At 32.7% G+C, this 23653-nt stretch overlaps 2 protein-coding genes across 2 annotated transcripts; both read right to left on the bottom strand.

The window, feature by feature from the left end:
* Positions 1-506: 506 nt before the first annotated feature.
* On the bottom strand, positions 507-6964 carry LOC133176236 (solute carrier family 23 member 2-like). The gene is made up of 9 exons (XM_061311390.1): positions 6788-6964; positions 4730-4875; positions 4491-4594; positions 3852-3925; positions 3435-3616; positions 1700-1820; positions 1421-1565; positions 935-1188; positions 507-647 (listed from the first exon to the last, which is right to left on the bottom strand). Exons 1-9 carry the CDS (start codon positions 6962-6964, stop codon positions 507-509), a joined length of 1344 nt encoding a protein of 447 aa, XP_061167374.1.
* Positions 6965-10405: 3441 nt separating this feature from the next.
* LOC133176223 (solute carrier family 23 member 2-like) lies at positions 10406-19952 on the bottom strand. The gene is made up of 11 exons (XM_061311376.1): positions 19754-19952; positions 18922-19079; positions 18726-18829; positions 18107-18180; positions 17662-17843; positions 17228-17348; positions 16957-17101; positions 13847-14100; positions 13229-13502; positions 12896-12991; positions 10406-10821 (listed from the first exon to the last, which is right to left on the bottom strand). Exons 1-11 carry the CDS (start codon positions 19877-19879, stop codon positions 10655-10657), a joined length of 1701 nt encoding a protein of 566 aa, XP_061167360.1. The 5' UTR covers positions 19880-19952; the 3' UTR covers positions 10406-10654.
* Between the last annotated feature and the right edge of the window lie 3701 nt (positions 19953-23653).

Genomic DNA, 23653 nt, shown 5'->3' with positions numbered 1-23653 from the left:
CCCCCGCATAAATTAGAATTAACCATAAGCATTTTTATCACGCTGTCTCGTGACGGGGATCCTACAAATACAGCATCCAATTATCTGCACAGCAACCATGTAATTGATTTTCATATGTATTTGGATAAATTTTATTATTTGGATACATTTTATTTTTTTGATAAATTTTATTGTTTAGTACAAAAATTCGCTTTATGTCTTGCATACATGACGTTTTAGCAAAGCCTCGCCTTGAGAAAACAAAAAAAAAAAAAAATAAAAAAAAAAAAAAAAAAAAAAAAAAAAAAAAAATAAATAAATAAATAAAACACATGTTCCACTCACAAACTAATACAAAATCTAAGCAGGCAGTAAAATGTTAAGCTGTAGAACCTGTTTGAATAGCATCGGGGTTTAACTCCGACCAGTATGGGATCATGAGCCCGAACAAAATGGAGGTTCCAACGATCGCAAGATTTCTGGACGAACTAAGGGAGACAAATGATAAATTGGAGAGAACGACGCCATTAAACATGCCAAACATCACAATCAGCGCTCCGCCTAAGACTTGATTGAGGAATGGATAGAAAAACTGCAGAAACTTTTCCTATAATTCCGAATAAAACATAAATAACACCAACAGCAAGGAAAACGTCTCGACTGGCAACCTGTTTAATAAAGTCTAAGAGAGAGGACGATATTTATATGCTGCCCATTCCAATCAGATTTTTCAAAAAAAAAAATGATAAAAAGCAAAATTATAAATGACAAAGCAACAAAGCTTAATTTAAAATTACTCTCAGTGGAAGCATTGTGTCAAGCTGAGTTTATTAAGATGCACAAAGACTCTGAGGTTTTTTGCACATGGGTAGTTGGTACTTTAGTTTCTCTACTATTGGAATATCAATATGTTATGAGTGATCGTTACAAAGGCAATACCCTTTTAACTATATACTTTAGTCACTCCTATTGCTCCAATGTTTCCGCCATATGTGGTTGTGGCGTGTCCACATCCCATAAAGCCTGCTATGAGACTAAAAAACCCTTCCATAGCGATTCCACGATTTACGCTGTGTGAAGGTGGAGGTGGAACATTACTCATTTTTGCGCATGCGTAGTAGTCACCGATAGAGTCGAGAGTTGATGTAATGGTTCCTATTAGGAATTCAGTAAAAACACTTGTGCTAAATGAAATGGGACCAAACAGTCCTATATCAAAAAAAAAAAAAAAAAAAAAAGATTTAAAAAATATATGAATGTTGGTTATATTAATTGTAACCATCAACATTTGTGGGTTTCAATAGTAAGGATTTGTCGAAATCAAATATAACATATATAAAACATGTGTACTAGACCACGATAATAAGGTAAGTAGATGTCTTGTCATAAAAGTTATAATATTTTTCTCAATTTTACAATTAAGAAGTTATTTATATACTACCTGGATAAGGTATGCGAAACCAAGCAGCCTCTCTAATGGCGTTCAATCCGGTATCAGTCCTGGCCAGCTTATCGTCCGGAGCAAAAACTCCTGCTATTGTCATGACGCCGCATACCAACCAACCAATCAAAATTCCTATTAGAATCTGTCAAACCAGAAAAGATATGCTGATCATCTTATTTTTTTTTAAATGAGTAAGCATGATGAATTTGTTCCAAATAAGAAACTGATAACCTTTACTGAATGATAGAATCAAGCGTCACTTCAGAGTCTTCTTACCGAATAAACTTGGTGCAATGGAAACCAGAGAATGTGAAATCCCTTCTTTCTCGTCCACATTGGTATAGGTGTGTTATGATGACTAAGATACAACGACAAAATCAGGGACACTGCTGTAACCCTATTCCCAAAAGACACATGTTTCTATATTATAAAAATACACAATATAGAATTATTCAAAGAAAAGATAATCGTCATCAACACCAGTCTTTGAGAGATGAATTGTAAAAAAATAAATAGCATAAGATTCTTAATTAGTCCAAAAGATAATTAAAAAAAAAATGCATCATACTACTGAGTCCAGAATATGTGCTGATTGACTGATTGATTTTATTTTGCTTTACGTCCCATTCGAGAATTCTTCATTCATATAGAGACGTCATTACCGGTAAAGGGCTTCAGATTTAGACCTACACTCAGCACTCGGCGCCATTGAGCAGTGAGGGTTCTTTATCGTGCCAACGACTACCTTGACATGGAACCTCGGATTTTAAGATCTTATTTGAAAGACCCCTGACTTTCACTTGTATACCGGATGCTTGGGGAAGGAACAGTCACTACCTTTGTTTACGTCTTAGGTTTGACGCGGCACGGCGAGTGAGAATCGAACCCGGGCCTCAGAATATGTACCGAGATCAAATATCACACAGATTACAGAAATGGGGAAATGCTGGAAGTCGGGGCGATGAAGAAGAAATTGAATATGATTCTTTCATCATCTAACAAGCATTATTATTTGCATTCTCTCTGTTTCCTCCCACTATGAACCTGCACTAACAGTTGCGTTTATAGGACTGTAGACGCAACTTGTTCTTCGATAAGTGCAGTTTCGTTTCTCACACTCGCACAGTATACAAGCTAATACACTTATATAACGCGTTCAGGAGTATATATACCAAATGTTCTGCAAAAGGAATGAATATTAGTTTTTAATAATATTCTCAGGGAAAAAAAATCAAAATGATTAAAATTGCTGATTTATATCTTAAAAAAAAACTTTTTGGTCAATGTATTTAATTGTATAATAAAACTTATTACAAATTGAATAGAACTGCTGTATCTTTATTTTTTTCTGTTCATATATACGCATATTTTGCAAAGAACGATAATTCTTCACGCTAGGGTGTTTCACGTTCAAATGAAACAGAATTTCTGTAATACTAAATCTTTCTTTAAGAACAATTTCAGCTCATAAAATGAATTTTAAGAATTTAAAAAAATGTAGTAAAAAACATTCTTTAGTTAAAATCAATGTAAAACATTCTCTTTTTTCATTATACTGTTAAATTGTTAATTTATCTCAGAGGGTTTCGATGACGTCACAACTGCATTAAAAAAATACGAGAATTTGAAGACGACGCGGTGTGTATCCAGATAACTGTAGTTGAGAAGCAAATACTATACATATTATTTGTAATTTATTGAGATAGGGTTGATTAATCAGGTCTACTCATTTTATTGTCATGTTTTTTTTTTCTTTACTGGAGACAAGCAACCGTACCCTTATGTAAGCCAGAATTTCCTCTGATACTCTTGACAACATCACAAAATGCAAATATAAGTAATAAACAACGATTATTCAGTGAATATGGCATTATGAATAGCAATAGTTCTGCTGGCATATTTTCCATGCTGTGCTAGCGCGCATCATGGAATATGCCAGCTGAGCAATTCATAACGCTATGTTCACTGAATAACGTTGTTTATTTCTTAAATAATTGACTTTGTTACTCACAGCAGTGCAACACCCCAGTGAACGGAAGCAAATTTGACGCATGCTCTGACGATGAAAATGCAACTCAAAAAGAGAGTGGGGACAATGGTGATTGGTCCTATGAATTTTAGCAGGAGGCTGACTAGACCTGTAGCTCCAATTAGAAATTGAAATGTTCCAGCAGCCACAAGGCTTCCCTGTACCTAAAGGACGAAATAATGTACAGAAACACTCAAACTCAATTGATGCGCATGCCCACAATGATAAATTGATGCGCATGCCAACAATGATAAACCGTGCCGAAATTGAGAGGATTGATTGTTTTCCGAAATATAAAATTGTTATTAATCTGTACAGAATATAAAATGTTAACATGTGTACGAAACCGAAGAAGATTAATATTAATTGTTATTAATAATTAATTAATAGATCACTAACCTCTCGGATATTGTTCAGTATGTATTCTATATGGTCTATTATGACAGATGTGTTTGCAGTTGTGGAATTGGAATCTGGAATGATCAAAATTATGTTTTAGATTCAGGGCGAAGTAGAGAGCGTCAAATCAACTTACTGTTAATGTAAAAGAAGAATTTGAAATTGATGTTTTAAGCATATATATATATATATATATATATATATATATATATATATATATATATATATATATATATATATATGCATATAATTAAAATGACTGGTTGTGATGAATTTTTTCCTCTCAATTTTAAACATTCATAACAAGAATCGAGCAAAATTGATACAAGGTAACAACCTTATGTTTTCCTTTCTGTGTGTGCAAGGGGGTAAGCCTTTATATAAAACATGACACTCTGGTCACTGTATATACATGTAGCTATCGAGCATTTTAGGAATTTTTTTCAATTTTATTCTTCCGTAGCTTATGAAAATGCTAAAGTTGTCAACTATAGGTTCCCTGTCTATTTCATATACATATAATTGCAGATATGGAGGTTCGATCACTGATCTAGTAAAAACCAATTCGCCTTTTTGTGTTGAAGACATATTTGATCTAAAATTAATGCATTACTCTTAATTATAAGCTCTAAAGTCTACCAGACTTTATGTTGTCTGTAAAATCACATCTGGTCTTATCCAGAACCTGCAGAGCTAGTAGAGGAATTAGATAGTCACTTGCTGCTCCTTGGAATAATGGAAGTCTACAGTGAAAAAAAAAATTAAATACGAGTATGTTATCCATAGAAGTGATATTGCCATGCATAAATGTGTTAAACATTGCCATGAAAAATTCTTACTCATTTAAGTTTTTGATGTTGCGGAGTAAAAGCTGTTACCTTGAACCGATTAGAGTCATAAACACTGTTACAACCCCTGACATCAGAAGTGTAGAACTAAGAAGTGTTGTTTTAATGTCTTCCAGGTGAGTTGCACACGTCACATCAGCAACCAGAAGGGAAATTGCCATATTTCCAGACAGAGAAATTAAAGTGTGTTTGTAAAAAATTGAATGAATTTATTAAATATATATTACATGCATATTTAAATGCAAAAAAGGATTAATAATAAAATATACATGTAAACATGTTGGAATTTACAGTCTTATCATCTTCACGATGTCAAAGTTTTGTAGTATTTATCTTCTTCACAAACCCTTGACAAGAGTCACTTTAAAAGTCGGGCATATGGTTTCACATGACTTAAGGTTAATTATAAACCAACCAATCAGAATATATCTTTCAAATCCGTCGTTTTCAAGTGGTTCAATGTATGGAGGAGAATCTTAAAAAAATGGCCGATATTTTATTTAAGATAAACTAGTCACAAATCCCGCAATATTGACCCTCTCCATTTTAAAGGCAAGTCATATACATGTATCATTCGAAACTTACCTACAATAAAGGTTCTTTTTTGATTGGTTTTACTACTAGACCAGGGACAAATGAAATAGGGGCTTTCGAATTTTAAATAGCGACTTTTGTCAAGAGTTTGCGTGGAAGAACGATATCACAATATCTTTGCATTGTGAAGATGCAGTCTTATTGATTTTAATAAGTAAAAGTAGAAAGTAGAAATGTTATCTTATGCATTATTGCTACATGATCTTTCCAACTAACTAATAATGCATATACCTTATAAATTCAAGTACATTTGACAAGTATCTAATAACAAAATGTTAGCGTTTTGCAGCTTTTTTATCATATGCAACAGCACACATCCTTTATCTGCCTAGTCTCTGAACAAAAAAAAATTACATCTGATTGACCTGATTTCTTTTTAGGACGGTCTAAAATTGGATAAATATTGATTTTATATTGAAGTAAATTGAACTCTTAGCATATGTATGGAATTTTAAAATGAATGATATTTTCCCGTACTTAATATCGCGAAATGACTCTTAAATGTCAAATTGCAAGAACAGTTAGTGCTTTGGCTTTCATATTTCATATGTGTATTCGTCGGGAAAAACGTCCCCATGGGTTTAAATATTTTGACGTTTTGACCTTGACCTAAGAGTTTGGCCCACTTTAAAAAAAAAAAACCTTAACCTTGGCCATAACGTTTGAACTGTTAGAACTAGGGCGTTCGAATTTCACAGTTATATTCCTTGTTGCAAGACCTTCCTTTTGGAAACCAACAATTTTGACCTTTTGACCTTGTAGTTTGACCTATTTTTGAAAAACTTTGCCATAACTTTTGAACAGTCGGTGCTAGGGCTTTTATTATTTTGCATGTGTATTTCCTATGACAAGGTCTCCCCCTGCGTACCATTAATTTTGACCCTTTGATCACTTGGCCTTGGTGTTTGACCCACTTTCAGGAAACATTAACCTTGACTATAACTTTTGAATGGTTGGTTCTTTTGCTTTCATTTTTACCAGGAATATCCATTGAAACAAGTCCTTTCTTTGGGCGACAACATCTTTGATTATTTAACTTTGGAGTTTGACTTGCATTGAGAAACTTTAACCTTCGTCATAAGCTGCCATACGAGGGCATCAATGTTTCACAAGCACATCTTGTTTTAATTAGGTGTGGTACTTAAGAAAAAACGCTAAGATTAGTTTAATGTAGTTGAACGTTTCAAGGTCTGTGTTAGCTGCAGAACTGTAGCTTTACGGTTTTATATATTAGTCTTTGACTATAACTATCAAAGACTACCGGTAATATATAAAACCATAACGCTACAGTTCTGCAGCTAGGTCTGTGTTTTCTCTTACACTATATAAAGCAAAAAAACTGTGCCATTCAGTTAACTGAAAGATGACAAAGTCTTCATAAAGATGACTTAATGGCAGACCTCTGCCATTTGGCCACATTTCCAGACATTTTTTGAACTTCTAGTTTCATTTGTGCTAATTTTGTAATTTTACAAACAAGTAAGCATGCAATACCTGTAGACCACAGAATATTGTCAGGTATACTGGAGGGTGGTCGGCCACTTTGTACAGAAGTTGGTTTTGTCGTTCATCTTTGATCTCTACAACAGCATCTACTTCCCCCAGTCCTGCCTGATTCATTGATTTGTCCGATTCTAATGAATGTGCGTCATTCTTATCATCGTCAGCCATTGTCGAGTTTTTGTTAGTGTCATCTTTCAATCCCATCCTTTTTTGTAAATATTTTTTTTTTAAAATGCAACAAAACTCTTTCGAAAATAATTTCAAACGAACAACGGAATTTCCTTACGTTCTGATATTGACACCAAATCAACATTCAGATATTTTCCATATTATTGTATTTTAAAGATATGCAATGGCACGAACGATTTCTTTCGATTTTTTATAGCTTGTTGGTATGTGCATAAGTACATAAATGCAACAGAATCAAGTTTATACTCGAAATGAAAACCTCTATAAAGTATAAAATTGTTTGGTATGCGTTATCATTCATGCGCCATGTCTGCATTTAATCAACTTCTTGCCCCCCCCCCCCTTTAACCATTTCAAAATCCTTGATCTCACCAAAAATATAATTCTGGGATAGAACATATTATATACAGGCCCATAGTAAACCCCCCTACCCACCTTTTTATTTAAGGACAGTCTATAGCTGTACATTTCGTATAGAAATTTTCACTAGAAGGTGATTTGGCCTCCTCCCTCATATTATTTTGCAGTATGGTAGAAATCTCCCATGAAATTATATTAAAAAGAAAATTTGGTCTAAAAGTAAAAGGCTTCCGAAAATGGGATTTTCGAGTCTGCTCAGTTTTCATTTTTGTTGTTGTTGTTTTTATTACATGTATATAGTACCTTTGTCAAATATTTTTGTAACTCCCCCCCCCCCACCCCACCACCTACCCTTACTTTGAAAATCGTTAGTACGGGCCTGAGTTATAAATACGTGCTTTACTCTCAACACGAAGGAAAGTGAAACTAATTAATTCAAAATTCAGGGTGTCCCAGAATATATGATACCATTTCAAGATTCCTTAAAACCTAATGTAATTAATACTGAATTATAACAAATGCATTATAAACATTGCATATGCTGTCCAATTTTATTCACATAATTTGACAGTCATTAAAAAGAAAACAACAAAATGAGTTCACTTTGAAAAATGCTATGGTTTTTAAATGATGCCCTCTAAATGACGTTCTGTGTAATGATAATGTCTAGACATTGCACAGATTTCCTTAACTTGAGACGACAGTGCCTGTCTCGGTAGTAACTTCTTGATTGTCATCAGAGATAAACCTTATATATATGTTAAGGATTCTGGTTTGGGTTTAGCAGCAGTAACCTAAGATTAGGATTAATAATTACAGTTTCATAATGAGGGTAGGTAGCTCTTTTGATAATCCATTTTGATAGAAATTGCAGTTTTTTGCAAAAGTTTGATGTACATTTGTAACGTTGCAGTTTCGTAAGTGTGAGAATTTTTTTGGAATATTTTGTTGCTAAAAAATTATACTTATTCAAATATTTTTAGAGACATATATCAAAGAAATTGGCCTAGGGAAGTGTTTGTGCATGGCATGCATTTCAAACGGTATCATATATTTTGGGACATCCTGTACGTTATAACGAATAAAAAAAATAATTTGTTACAAGGAATTAAATCCGTTTAAATGAATTCTAAAATCACAACAAATTAAAATCGATTAAATTCGACATTTCGTTACATCGTTACATCGAATTCAGATATATTTTTGGCAGGTCCTAAATAGGCGTCCGTATCAAGCATTTCGTTACCTGCAACTAAAATTATTTAGAGATTAAGATTTGAATGTTTACTAGAAAATTTGTCTCAAAAGCCTAATTCTGTATATAGGTTACGATCACCTATTCAGTAATTTACGGTCCTCATCGAAATGTAATTCGTGTAAGTTACGGCCAACGTACTGCAAAACGGGGGGGGGGGGGGATTTTGTAGATGTTTAAATTATATCTTGTTCTCGGAGATTAGTAATTTACAGTTTCGAAAGCATCATATATAATCGTATATTCTTTCCCCCTGAATCTGATTAAGGAAACTACGCAAGGAAATGTATGAATAATGTTACGTATTTGATTTTCTCTGATTATAAATGATTTCTTTCTAAAGTATACATTTATTTTTTTTTTTTTTTTTTTTTTTTTTTTTTTTTTTTTTTTGATAGGTGATGGATGGTTCTGTCTAATAATAATTACTACTGGTGATTCAATAAATCCGCCCGCTGCAATAAATAAAAAAATCTGGAATTCTCTCACTCATACATGTATCAATATTTTGAACATCAACTCTTTTTTTTTTTATTCATTTTTACTTTTTCCTATAAATCTAGGCCTGATCGTACACAAAGTACTGAATAAAATCGTGGGTAAGTGGAACTCATAATTAAAGACACATGAAGAAGTTAGAAAGGTTGGTGTGGGTTATATTTAACACAATTATGTATCTATGTTTTATGAAATCATAAAGGCACAGTCTACGGCTACATAAAGCTAGTGCATTCTTGTATATATCACAAAAAAGTGTTTGATAGTTTATGCTGTGGATCTTAGTAAACAGTTCAATATAGTTTTATTCGGATTTTAAGTGTATTTTAACCTGTTATATTTTTTTTTCTAAAATTAGAATTACCAGCAGAAAATATATAGAGCTGAAATGTACCGTATTTTGATACAGTATACACCTTTTCAAAGTAAATGCAGAGTATAGTTTCATCTTAAATACTTTATTGCGTTGGGAACGTACGTAATTTTGATCGTCGAAAAAAACTGATTTCTCATCAAAAAGAAGAACATTGCATAAGTGGTGCACATAGTTACAAGGATTGAATGTCAACGTTGAAAACTTCTGACTGTAAGATTTGCCCATGAACCCTTAACAACTGAGTAAAACAGATCATTAAAGTAAAAGAATTGAAATTCCTGCTTGCATGACCGTATGAACCGGGGGGGGGGGGGGGGGTACTCCCTCAAATAATTTTTGCCGATATATACATGTAGATTACTATAGAAAACATAGCTACATGTACTATATGCTTGTGCCCCCTCAAGAAAAACGTCTGCTGACCTCCTTTTATTTTGTTTTGGTCAAAACGTCTGATGACTTCCTTTATTTTGTTTTGTTAGTTGGCAGTGCCCCCCAAACTAAATATGTATAGCTGTGCCCCCCCCCCCCGAAATTGCTTCCTACGGGCTTGTGCTTGTACCAGTGATAAAATGTACTTTCACTATAGTACTGAGTTCTTGCTTCATTTTTTGTTTTGTTTAAAAGATCTCAATTTTTATGCCTTCTAAGATCGATGTTTGGGAGGGGGTCAAATGCCTTTGTTTAGTTTGTTCTTTCATCTCGAAAAATTTAATATTTGGCTTAAACTCGAGATCAGTAGTGGGTCAACTTTTCAGATTTGGCACGCATATTCGAATTTACTCAGATCAAAGATTCTGTGTTTGTGATTTATATATAAGAGGGTCAAATAAATTTGGGTATAACTTTATCTACCCATTTCGGATTGACATTCCTTCAATAATTTAGAACAACCGTATTAACCGTATAAAGAAAAAGAAAACTCAGAAACTACTGGCTCATTTTGTTTTACTTATTAAACTAACACTTGATGTTCATTCATAATGATACTGAACAAAGCTATCTATTTTATTTTATTCACTTTTATTCAAGTTTTTATATATCAGATTTATTTTAATAATAAGGATTCATCACATTATTTTATATGGTTACATTTGTAGCAAACACGTCGTAGATTTTGCTGCATCCCAAATACAAGTTTTAAACACTGTACAATTATGTAACTTGGGATCTATAACTTTCATTGAGAGGGGATAAAAGGCAAACGTCTGAAAAGCTTTGATTCTTTCAATTTTTTGGGTAGAGGAATGTCGTATATTGTGATGTCATCATCAAATTCTTCTCCATCGTCAGCCTTCTCACCAATCATTCTCTGCCAAGCTTCAATTCCTCTTTCCTTCAAAGTACCTAAGTATATGACAAGGAAATATTTAGCAATGGGAAGTAATATAATTTCTGAACTAAATATGTTTACAAAGAAATTATATACTATAAACTCAATACAAATCAAAGATATAATAGACGTTAGATTCATTAAATCATAACCCACCTCTTTTTTTTTTTATCAAATCAGCAATCCCTAAATATTCTATCAGGTGATGCACATAATTGTTATGTTTTTTCTAAGTTTATATACAATGACGTCAAATTTTCACTTGACAGCTTTGTTAAACAAAAACACGAAAAACAATTTGATTGGCGCAGAACTTTGGATCCGCCAAATAAAAAGTGCTTAATGTCCCAAGCAAGTTAGATCAAATTTAGTAAAATTTTAGCGATTAAGAAGGACTTGGTCAGTGAGCTCCTCCGTCCCGTTTTAGTCGCTAAAGTATTACTTAAGGTGGAACTCATGTCAGAAAAGTCTTTGTCACAGGATTTTCAAACTTTTCAAAATGAGATTAGCACTTGCTTATTTATCAGTTTAAACATATGGCATGTTTCCTTGATATTAAATATAGTGCAGCCGGCGCAATTTAGAATAATTATTATTCACTGCAACTATAATTTTCAGCCATTTTTAGGGGTACATGGTCATAAGGAGAATATAGAAAATCACCAAAAATACTTCTTCAAACACATTTCTTTATAGACTCCATTAACTGAAGAATAGTTAGAAATATTATTAAAAATTAAATTCGTTTTTCTTCAATTGACATAAAAGATTAAATCCACATTTCAATAAATACATATATACGCAAATGCGCTCAATATTTCTAAAAGAATTTTTTAGTCCATCTACAACCCTAAATTTGTAAATATTTACCAAAAGTCTTCGTGGCAGTGTTTTCAATTCTTCAATATGATGAGGAACATACCCAAATGATTACGAAAAATGATTAAAATATAAACCTTTCCCCTCAAACTAATGAGAGAGATTTTTTTTTATCAATATTAGTCATGTTGACCTTTTTCCACTTACACAGGATTTCATGATTAAATGAATGTTTTAGGGTTACTTTCAGATTTACAATATGAATATTTATCAAAAAATGAAATTTCTATTTCAAAAATTAATATTTAGCGAATTGTTATTATTATACACAAACCAATTAAAATTCCAAATGAATAATTAAGAATTAATTATGAAAATGAATACATTTCATTTTATAATAGACATTATAAACATTAAACGCAATTTTTAATAGATTTAAGACTCAGATGATATATCATCAAGATATTGTACTATTTAAAAGTCGATTGAAGATTTCCTAGCAACTTTACATTCCTTCAAAATAGCTGCATGACATAGAGAATAACACATGACAAAATCTGTATCACACCCCATATCAACCCGAGACTCCAATATCAGCCCGAGGGCCGAAGGCCAGAGGGCTGATATTGGTCGAGGGTTGATATGGGGTGTGATACAGACTTTGTCATGTATTGTTGTTTTTATTATATATTTGAAAATAGTGTCTAAAAATCATATATAAACCTGTAAATTAATTACCATTTTTTAAATAATCGAATGTGTTCTGTTTTTGTTGAATTTCCATTTCTCATTTTTTTCCCAAAGGCAATGCATTCAGCGATAAGAAATGAAATAATAATAAATTAAACATTTATTAATCATTATTTTGAATAGCATAAGATATCTGATGAAGTAAAATTACAATTTAAATAAACTTCATTAACAAATAGAAAAAGATCCGAGATACTCCAAATGAAAAATACAGAGATGTTCCGGAAAGGTGTAATAAAGGGTGTGATAAAGGGTGAAATAAAGGGTGCTGATACAGGGTGTGTAATACAGGGCGCGTGCTGTGTTCATATCAGGGATGCAAAAATCCTGTATTATATAACAAATATATAATAAATTCATTTATCACAGTTGTGTATTTTCTTTAGCTGAGACATGCAGTCCTGCATTCTTTCACTTAACTATGACGTCATACGACGTAGGTTCTACGTTAATAGGATCTAACTATTACTTAAAGTTCCTAAAATTATATTGCTTTGTTTTCTAACTGCTCTTCAATACCTCTGACTGTGTTGTCCAGAAAACAAGCTGTAATACCACCACATAAATTAGGATTAACCATAAGCATCCTTATTACACTGTCAGCTGACGGGGATCCTAAAAATATATTTTCATATTCTTTGTACAGAAAAAAAAGTGATTTTTATTGAATTTATATTTATAATTATATATAATTAGCTTTAAATATTGATTTTATTCGCTTCAAATTTATGCAATCTTCAGAACTAAGGACACATGTATCATATTTGTTGTATCCAAAAAAACAAAAAAAAAGCAAAAAAAAAAAAAAAAACAAAAAACAAAAAACAAACAAATTATTGTCATGCAATAAACCTGTTTGAATAGCATCGGGATTTGTCTCCAACCAGTAAGGAATCATGAGCCCGAACAAAATGGAAGTTCCAATAATGGCAAGATTTCTGGACGAACTAAGGGAGACAACTTGTAGATTAGACAAGACGACACCATTAAACATTCCAAACATCACAATCAGCGCTCCGCCCAGGACTGGGTAAGGAATGGTCAGAAAAATCGCCGAGATTTTTCCAATTAGTCCAAAAATAATGTATATAAAACCAACAGTAACGAAAACGTCTCGACTAGCCACCTGTTTGATTAAAAAAAAAAATAAACATAAAAAAGACATTTGAAGCATTTTAGGATTTGGAGCATTTTTTTAATAAGCCAGTCAGAGAAAGGTATTTCACGGAAGCCGGTTGGTGCCAGGTAGAAAAAAATATTTTATCTGACGACCGCCAAATAATTATCTGGCGGCCGCCACATAAATAACTTTTTCTCCGTAGTATTTGGATTATTTATTTACATGTATTTATTTATTTTCTTTTTTTTTTTTTTTCGTCTTTCCGAAATAAACTTACAAAAAGCACATCAATGAAGACGTTTGTAGCTTCTACAAAAAATAAGTTTACAAGCACATTCAACTCATCATACCTTAGTTACTCCTATTGCTCCAATGTTTCCTCCAAAGGTAGTTGTGGCATGTCCACATCCCAAGAATCCCGCTATAAGACTACATAGTCCTTCTATAAGGATCCCACGGTTTACACTGTGCGTAGGGGGTGGGGGCACATTGCACATTTTTGCGCATGCGTAATAATCGCCAATGGAATCGAGTATTGATACTATGGTCCCTATCATAAATCCCGCAAAAACACTTGTGCTGAATGACAGGGGACCAAACTGTCCTACATTTAAAAAAAAATGAATAAATCATATGAAATCGAAACAATAATAAATAAAATAGTCAAAATCATTTGTCTTGAAAGAAAAACGTGTATAAGTAAACGGGGTAATAAATTTAAGCTAACTGTTAACCCATATGATAAGAATGTAAACTTGAAAGAAATTCACATTTTGCAGTGAACTACTTGCACTGCAAGTAGCTTACGTATTTATAACACGTGAAAACTCACATCAAAACATGTCCTGAAATTCGAAATAATGTTCATTTAGTATTTGCAATATTTCATGTCATTGACATTGCTTATAAAGTTTGCCATCGTAGTACAGCATGTATGAATGCAACATTGGTGAAAAAGTAATATAATTTCAAATACTACTTTTAAATTTCCTATTTTAAATATATTTCAAAAATGTTTTTTTTTTATTTGGAGGGGGGGGATTTAAATACTATTGATTGATTAATTATAATATTTCTTTGTTATTTTAAAATTCCGAATTTGTTTTTTCGTTGCTGAATTACACAATTTAGGTAAATTACAATGTAAATTTATCTGCAACGTCAAATTGAACGTGTAATAAAGTTTAGATTTCTTCATATTTGGAATATTCAATAAATCGAAAGTGACATGATTGTATTTTGCGATGCTCTTCTTAATTTTAAGAAATGTTTGATGGAAAACCAGCAATTTATCTACACTATCACTATTAAATCTCTATCCTACATCCATTTGCCTAGAAGTCAGAGAGAACAATGCGTGAAATACATATTATCCGTGGATAAGAATTATATACAATCGGCATACTATCGGCAATACATTACGATCGACACGGCATTTTTTTTTTATAAAACCAGACGTTCAGATTTGCACAATTTTACATGCCTGCACCTGAGCTCAAATACATGGATTTATTTTATTATTGTGTATTTTGTTTTAAAACGAAATTATTGGAAGCAAAACAACTATTTGAAGCATTTACAAATTTTGAAATGTGTTTTATATAATACGAAGAATATAAACGCTAAATGTTTTTTTTTTCCAAGAACAGTGACTCTATTTCTTGTTTCCCCAGAAAGGGGAAATTCAATTCATCACCATGCTTTCTAATTAGTAAAAGGCGGCGGATTTTCGAGAATTAACTGTATACATATATGTGCGAATTTAATTCCAATTCTGCAGGTAAGTATCCCTTATCTTCATGAGTTTTGTATGTAGTGACAAAAGAAATGTATACTGTAACAGGAATAATAGTAAATTTTAGAAACAAATGTTTTGTTGCTTTCTAGAAAAGTTGAAAAACATCAGGAATGAAGATTGACTCAATTTTTAAAGTGCTTTTGATGTCATTATTGGTAAGTTGAGGATAAAGTTTTTCACTTGTTTATTATATTATTGTATACCTAAGGTTATCTGACGGTTGTGAAAAACTGAAATACATTTGTTACATTTTGGCATCAATAAAAAAAATCTTTCAAAAAAACCTTGTACCTTCAATGACTAGTAGATCAAGCATGCCCACTTTGTCCCCCCCCCCTCCCCCCAAAAAGACTTTGTTGTTAAGATTGTCCCGAAAAATCCTCTTCGTAGTTGTCTTTACTACATCTATTTGCCAGAAACAAATAAAGTCATCATTCATTTGATACAAGAACTACGCACGGTAACTCTCGATTCCCGCCTACATTTTACACCCATTTAATTTAATACTTATGGCAATTTGGTCGTAAAATCTTTCTTGGATGCAAAGAACAGTTCAATGATATTTGACTGATAATTTTAATTCCAGTTTTAAATAGTTAATTACCCCTAATTCCAGCTCTTTAAATAAGGGGGTAGAGGGTATTTTTCATTGAAATCGGGCTTTATAGCATCACCACATTTTAAAATATTCTTGGATATGAATAAATGTTCCTTAAATCTTTTCTTATGTTTTACTCATATAAAATTAAGCATATATAATTAATATGCTGCAATGTTTTAGTTGTAACCCCCTTTGAAATTGGTGAACAAATAAGCATTTTTCTTGTTTTTGTCTATAAACATATTAAGGCGATTCGAGAGAAAAAATAACTTTAAAATACAACCATGTGTTTTTCAAAATACTGTTCTTGATTATGGAGACTTAAAACATGATATATAGTTTTACTGACTTTATCAGAAAAAACAATGGTGGAGAAGAGAAGCTGGAAAGAAGTAGGTTGGCTGACGACAATATTCTGAAATTCACAGTGATACACCTATACCTTACGTAGTCTCCTAGTTTAAATTAAGGTAGTAACCTCAAGAAATTCAGATTCGAAATATACGAATATTATGAGGAACGCATGAAATCCCCTCCTTTAAGAAGAGAAGTGATATTATGCTGAAAATATATAGAAATGTTAAATGTTTTGATTTACGAGATATCATTATTTCACGCATTAGAAATATTTTTTTCTGTATTACCAATTACTCAGTCACACACATACGATTTAACTTTTTTCTGGTAAATAATTGATTTTTTTTTTTTAATTATTTTAATAGTTTTAGAACTGCTGTAGCTGATTGTTCTTGCATAAACTAAGTATGATGTCACTTTATATACATATTCTTCGTAATTGTTATCATATATTGTGATGTGCTTGATTGTTGTAACATTCCCACATAAAACACATATTAACATACATTTCAGACTAGCGATAACCTTAAATGGTAAGCGATTGGATTATTTAGTAATTTTCAGAGGAAAAACAGGAGGAAACGCGATGTCCCTGTTGTGACGTGAATGACGTCATAAGCAAATTATGCAGCTTGAATCGTTTACCCATATTTGATGACAGAAGAAAACCCGCAAGCTAACTGAAGGAAATATCGGCAGTTTACCCGGGTAAGGAATGCGGAACCACGCAGATTTTCTGACTGCTTCCAATCCGGTATCAGTTCTCGCCAGTTTATCGTCTGGATCAAAAGCTCCCACCGCTGTCATGATGCCACATACCAACCAACCAACCAAAATCCCAAAAAGAATCTGTTGGAAGACTACTTTATGTATAATCTATGTATTTCCACAAAAATTGTGCGATATTTTTTCAGAGTTTACTTTAAAAATATTCTAAGGAAAAAAGAATCAAACTAAATAACAAAAGGTTCTTACAGAATAAACTTGATGCAATGGAAACCAGAAAATGTGAAATCCCTTCTTTCTCGTCCACATTGGTATCGGTGTTTTGTGATGGCTGAGATACAAGGATAAAATCAGGGAGACCGCAGTTACCCTATGTCATAGAAAGACAGTGTTATACAGAAAAACCTGCAGTTGTTTTGAAAATAGTAACAACAAAAGACTATTAGTTTCATTTATTAGATAAAATAAAATACTCACATGTAGCTTGTGTTTTTAAACTGTCAATTCATTATCAAGATTTCTTCATAAGAAAACATTTTTGATTTCATCCAAATAATGAAAAAATAGACTTTTTGAAATAAAAAAAAAATAATTTATAGCCCGGAAAGTGCTTAAAGAGATTGAATATTTTCAAAGAATCAAGATTTATTTTGTGATGAAGAGTAATTTTCTTGATAACTTACAACAGTGCTACACCCCAGTGTACTGAAGCAAATTTGACGCATGCTCTGACGATAAAGACGCAGCTTAAAAAGAGAGTGGGGACAATGGTGATTGGTCCAATGAATTTCAGAAGGAGGCTGACTAGACCTGTTGCTCCAATGAGAAATTGACAAGTTCCAGCAGCCACGAGGCTTCCTTGTAACTGAAAGGCAGGAATAGTTTGAGAATTTTTTTTAAATACATTGTATATATACTTACACTACCATGATAAATAAAATCATATATACACGTGTGTACTGCTGCAGAAAAGAACGTATAATATATTTCATGTTATTTGAATCGTCAACTATTATTTGAAAAAAAAAAAAAAAATGCTTGTCTCATTTTAAACCTTTTGTTCTGGATTGCCTGACAAACATAGCGGTGATTAATGTCTTCTGATCAATGATATACATTGATACTTACATCTTGGATGTTGCTTAAAATGTATTCTCTGTGGTTTGCTGGAATTGTAGTGTTTACAATTGTGGAGTTTGATTCTGAAATTATCCCAAAAGTCTTAGTTCAAAATTTTACCATTATTCAAATTCGGAACTATACAAGTAAAAACGTAATTTTATAGATATAAAAATAATTAAAATACACATTTTAATTAGATTTTAAATTTTAAAAAAACATATTCAGTTCTGTAAAATATATGCTAGGTTTATGTTTTCCTATAGAAATGTAACAAAATGACTTTACTTCAGGAAAGAAAAATAACATTGAGTCAGTTAACTTTTCATAGCCAGGGTGATTGTTATTCGTATGATTTATTATAGATGCTACATAAAACATTTTTTCCCCGGGGGGGGGGGGGAGGGAGGGGGTATCAACCGAATTTTTTCACATATAATAACTTCATAGTTTTTAGAAAGGAATTCATTTTTCCTAATATAGAACTGTTTTGTATTGGGACAACATCAGGGCAATTAATTCAACAGTTGTTACATACTCAAAAAATATACATGTAAGTACACGTATGTTGAAAACAAGGGGTAACAAATATTTAAGAAATGTTTCTGATCAGATCTTAAAATTTTACCCGAATAGAATTCGTCATTGAAATTGCATCTCGTTTTATCCAGTACTTGCAAAGCTAACAGAGGAATAAGGAAATCTCCCGCTGCTCCTTGAAATAGAGGAAGTCTATAGAAAAAAAAAAGTAACCATTAAAAATATCGATTCATGAATATTACATTAACACTTTAAAGTTACATGGCAAAAAAAAATATTTTTACCGTGATCCTATGAGACTCATTAATAAAGTACAGACGCCGGACATCAGAAGTGTAGAACTTAGAAGAGTTGTTTTAATGTCTTCCAGGTGAGTTGCGCACGTCACATCAGCGACCAGGAGGGAAATTGCCATATTCGCGGACAGAGAAATCAAAGTGTGCTTGCAAAGAGTTTAAAATATTTTTTTTTTTTGATAATCATGATAATGGTACAGTCAACCTGCCTAATCCAACATTCACTGGGCAGGGTGTCACAGTGTAAAGAACATAGAAAAAAGGAAAATGGGAGGGGGATTTGAATAGGGGTCAGAATTACCAGTGAAACAGTTTTAACAGATGTCGGATTAAACAGATTTCAATGTATTTATTTTTTTTCTAAAACATAATGTTTCATTTAAAAAAATACGGTACTAAACATTTCGAATTTTGTGACTGAAAGGGACGTATAACGTGTAGGAATTACACCAGCCGATGAACACAATCAGGATTACGTATTGAGTTATATGTGCGTCAGAATTGTAATAAAGATGCAAAATATTATAAACTGAGATTATTACTTTTGCTTTACTACATTTTGCGTCGACATAAACGCAGCATGTAATAATGCAAAATGTACTGACATACTTTTTGGATTTTTTTCACTTAGCGTTATTTAACATTGCTTAAGTCGCAAATGCAGTTTTCAATGTTGTTTTTTTCTATTTTAAAGAAACAAATTTAAATTTGAATAATTATTCAATCATCGGCCCCGTCATTGGAATTTTATTACATGCAAGAACACTGCAAAAATCATATTTTGTCATTTTGATTACAATATGCAATACGTATACAATACCTGTAGACCACAGAAGATTGTTAAGTATATCGGGGGATGGTCAGAAACCTTGTACAAAAGTTGGTTCTGTCGTTCATCTTTGATCTCAACAACGGCTTCGCCTTTCTGCAGTCTAGATTCATTCATTAATTTATCCGAGTCTAAGGAATGTTCATAACTTGAGTCCACTCCATTGTTTCTAGATTTGGCTTCTTCATCATTTAATACCATATTTTTTTTTCAACTTGAAAGCGAGAAGGCACTCTCCTTTTTGCAAGTGAGTAACGACACGCAAAATGACCGGATAAATACGTAGAAAGATAATAGAAGGCAGCCAGTTTGAGTATACATCTAATGACATGCAGTTGCACGAATGTTTGCCCCCGTAACAATATGAATTAAAATGATTTTTTTTATTAAATAATGTTACCCATCCCTATCACACCTATTTACTCAAGCCGGCATACTTATATCATTTAATATGCCGGCATACTTAATGGATAGAGAAACCCTGCTGAAAACTGGTTGTACATTAATTAGAATGCAGTTTGCAGCTCATTGATAAATACTGTAATCTTAGACAGAAATAAATTCAGGTAGCTTTATATATTTGACCTTTATTCGAGTTTCTACGATGTTACTTTGCTAACTGTATGTATATCGAACACTTTGAATATGCAAGGACATGCGGGTACAAAGCAATTGGTTGTCATGTAAACAAGTTCGTTTTATTTTGATTTCTTCGTTCTTGTAGCGATATGTGTGTCAAATAATGTGAAATAAGACAGTTATCATAATAGTGATAAAGTATAAAATGAGGATGATTTTTTCCCTCTCGACTGTTTTCATAGAAACGAAATATATAATACAGATATACAAGTGCACTTCATTAATGTTGGAAAAAAAAAGTTTTGCATGTATTTTTATAGAATTGTTTAAGCTTGGTGATCCTAAAAATTCATACAATTCTCAATACGAAGATGTGTATAAATGAATTTTCTCATTTTTTAAGATTTTGGTTTTAAAAAGTAAGAATGTTGACAATAATTTCGTAAATAGATTATGAGATATTTGTTTCCCTTTAACTATTTCAAGCTAACCGTTCTAAGTCAAAGAATATGATTCCTAGACTAAATATTCCTCATATTTATTTTTTTTCAAGGAAAAGAATCTACAAATAATTATACCACATAGATATTTGAATTCTCATTTCAATTCTATGGCCTTTTTTTTTTATACTAGAGCACTAGTACTCAAATTCACCGTAGGGCATACTGGGGAAAGATACCAAGTAAGTCTTCAATAAAATCCTGAACATTCTAAATATTTCGCTTTTTGTCTTCACATATATAAAAGAAATACCAGTAAGACTGCGAAGATTACATGTACTTACTTTTTAAATTGATAATAACTATCTAAAAGCTTTTCTTAACTAAATGCGGATAGACCCCCCCCCCCCCCCCCCCATGATTTTTTCCCTTTTTTATGTTCTTTGGTTTAACTTGCATACTCTCAATTTAGTTCACAGGTAACATTTCATAATTATATAATTTAATTAAGATAACAGTCACACACAAATGACTTAATGTGCTACATATGCATATCATAGGCGTCGGAACGGGGGGGGGGGGCTAGGGGGGCTTAGCCCCCCTTTTTTTACAAAGATAGGCATAATATAGGCATTGAAAATTGGGGCTTACCTTTTACCGTTGGTTTAGCCCCCCCCCCCCCACTTTCAATTAGGCACCCCACTTTCAATTTGCTTCCGACGCCTATGCATATGAAAATTTGAAACACATCAGTGTTCAAGCTCAAAGTCTATAAAAACAAATCAAATCGGTAGCAGAGCAAACAATGACCTCCAACAACATCAGAGTGAGCATCCCCTGCCGACCGGTCACACTCTCCGGTCGCTCCTTGTCGTGATCGGGGAAAAAACCCGGAAAATCCGTGTAAACAATGGCCAAACAATTAGTATGGAGGAGTGAGCATCCCCTGCCGACCGGTCACACCCGCTTTGTGTTCCTTGTCATGATCGAGAGAAAAAAAAAAGTGGAAAAATCCGTAGACAGTTCAGTGTAAATAATGGCTAACAATTAGAATATTTTTAATAATCTGGCGTAAATATTTGATGAATTCAGAAGAAGAGCGGACTGAATTACACACTGTCTCGAGCGATAGCAATGAATGTTTATGAAACATAAAAGGAGTAGTATAAAAATAATAAACCGTAAACTTTGACCACAATATATACAATATAGTTCTTCAGTGTATACAGATCTTCCGTATATAAATTGTAACCCCCCCCCTTCCTCCAAACTTCTGCAATTTTTTTATAAACCCAGAGTGGCGGGTTGTTGTACCACACTCAGTAGAGGACCACAGTATGTTCCCACAGAATTATTTCAAAGTATTAATTATTTCTATGAAATAAGAATTTAACACTTCTAAATGTATTTTTTTTAATGCAACACCATATATTAAAGGCACGTAAAATAAAATAATAAAGAAACATTTAATGCCTCCGACTACATACATGTAATTATCTGTTTCGAGTTTTTTTCCCCCTGATTATCCATGACGCAATATAAAGCAAAATTTGGCTATAATGAACACGGGAAATGTATCTTTTTTGTGAAATAGGTTGTTATCCAGGTGTAGAGAGGGGTCTGTATCTCATATAAGAGCTACTGAAATTCATAGAGCAAAATATTCAAACATAATACAAACCCCACCCGCAAAAACAAAGATTCTCAAGTTAGAAAGAAGATTTTTTTTTTAAAATCATACACGTTATATGGTATATATATATGAAGGAAAGCGGCCTGTTTATTAGAACCTCTCCCCTTACGAAATATTTTTTGGCTTGTCAAACTGCGCACCCCATCCACCCCCCGGCTCTGAAATTTCTGGATCGCACTATTGTTTACAACCTTCTCAGACTATTTTCTGCATGCGTCCATGATAAACTTTTAAAGGTATAGGGGGCCTCTAGAGAGAGTCTGAAGCTTAACTCTATTGAATTCAAGGTACTATATATAACCTAAAATATACAACAGAAGTGACATTCAGCCCTATCTAACCTATACTGTAAATGATGGAAGCAGCTCCATTTTGTACAAAATTTAACATCCTTTTAAGTTTTTTTCCCCCCAAACATTGTTAGGTGTGAATAATATTGTCAATTGCTTCAATGAATTGGTGAATTATAAGCTTTAATGTGTGTATATATGTATCTCGTTATAACGATCTCTTTTTTTGACTTAATAAAGAGGCAAACCAGCGTGTAAGTGTATACATGTTAATTAGCTGCAATAATGTAGCCCTCTCCAATTTTTTTAATCTGATATTTTCAGGAGAGGGCTACAATTCCACTGCATCTCCGTAATGGTGCAAATAATTTTTTTTAGATACGGGCGACTGCAGGCAAAATAAATTGTTTTTGCATTCAACTTACTTCCAATAAGACGGAATTTTTATTCACTATCAACATCATAGCCCATTATACGCGAAAACCAAGTAAAATAAATCTGCGTGTTTCCCAGTCGTTCTCCTCTGCAGCCATGACAGTTCTCGCGTGATGTACTGAGACTTGCGCTTGAAATTTAGAATCACTTGATAAAGTAAATGTCGGTGTTGATAAATGTTTGTGTTGTATGATATTACTAAACATCGATAAATAAAAGCATTCCATGTAATATTTTTTTCATAAACAGTGATATTTATGCTTATAATAAGGAAAATCCAAAACAGATCCGCTCCCCTACATGTAGATCCCGAATTCTCATTGGTTGTCCCAAAATAAAATCGATCAAGGTCAGTAAACATGGCGGATAAATTCAAGTTGTGATGTTGACATACACGAAAAATAACCAATATACAGATTGTTCTGTATATTTTTGGATCAATTCATGTCTTGCA

This window comes from Saccostrea echinata, unplaced genomic scaffold, assembly GCF_033153115.1.
Source record: "Saccostrea echinata isolate AGI-Se365-2 ecotype Australia unplaced genomic scaffold, CSIRO_AGI_Sech_v1 ptg000072l, whole genome shotgun sequence".
NCBI lineage: Eukaryota > Metazoa > Mollusca > Bivalvia > Ostreida > Ostreidae > Saccostrea > Saccostrea echinata.
This window is presented reverse-complemented; position numbering and strand designations above follow the sequence as displayed.

Bases quoted from the DNA above. Each gene is read 5' to 3' on its own strand.
- LOC133176236 (XM_061311390.1), bottom strand. From the start codon at position 6,964: ATGGCTGACGATGATAAGAATGACGCACATTCATTAGAATCGGACAAA. The intron at 3,617-3,851 runs GTTAGTGATCTA...TTCGTCCTTTAG, and splicing joins TACTGAACAATATCCGAGAG to GTACAGGGAAGCCTTGTGGC. The intron at 1,821-3,434 runs GTGAGTAACAAA...TTTTGGGAATAG, and splicing joins CACTGGGGTGTTGCACTGCT to GGTTACAGCAGTGTCCCTGA.
- LOC133176223 (XM_061311376.1), bottom strand. From the start codon at position 19,879: ATGAATGAATCTAGACTGCAGAAAGGCGAAGCCGTTGTTGAGATCAAA. The intron at 14,101-16,956 runs GTAAACTGCCGA...TTTTAAATGTAG, and splicing joins GTTCCGCATTCCTTACCCGG to GACAGTTTGGTCCCCTGTCA. The intron at 12,992-13,228 runs GTTTATTGCATG...ATATATTTTTAG, and splicing joins TCCCGATGCTATTCAAACAG to GATCCCCGTCAGCTGACAGT.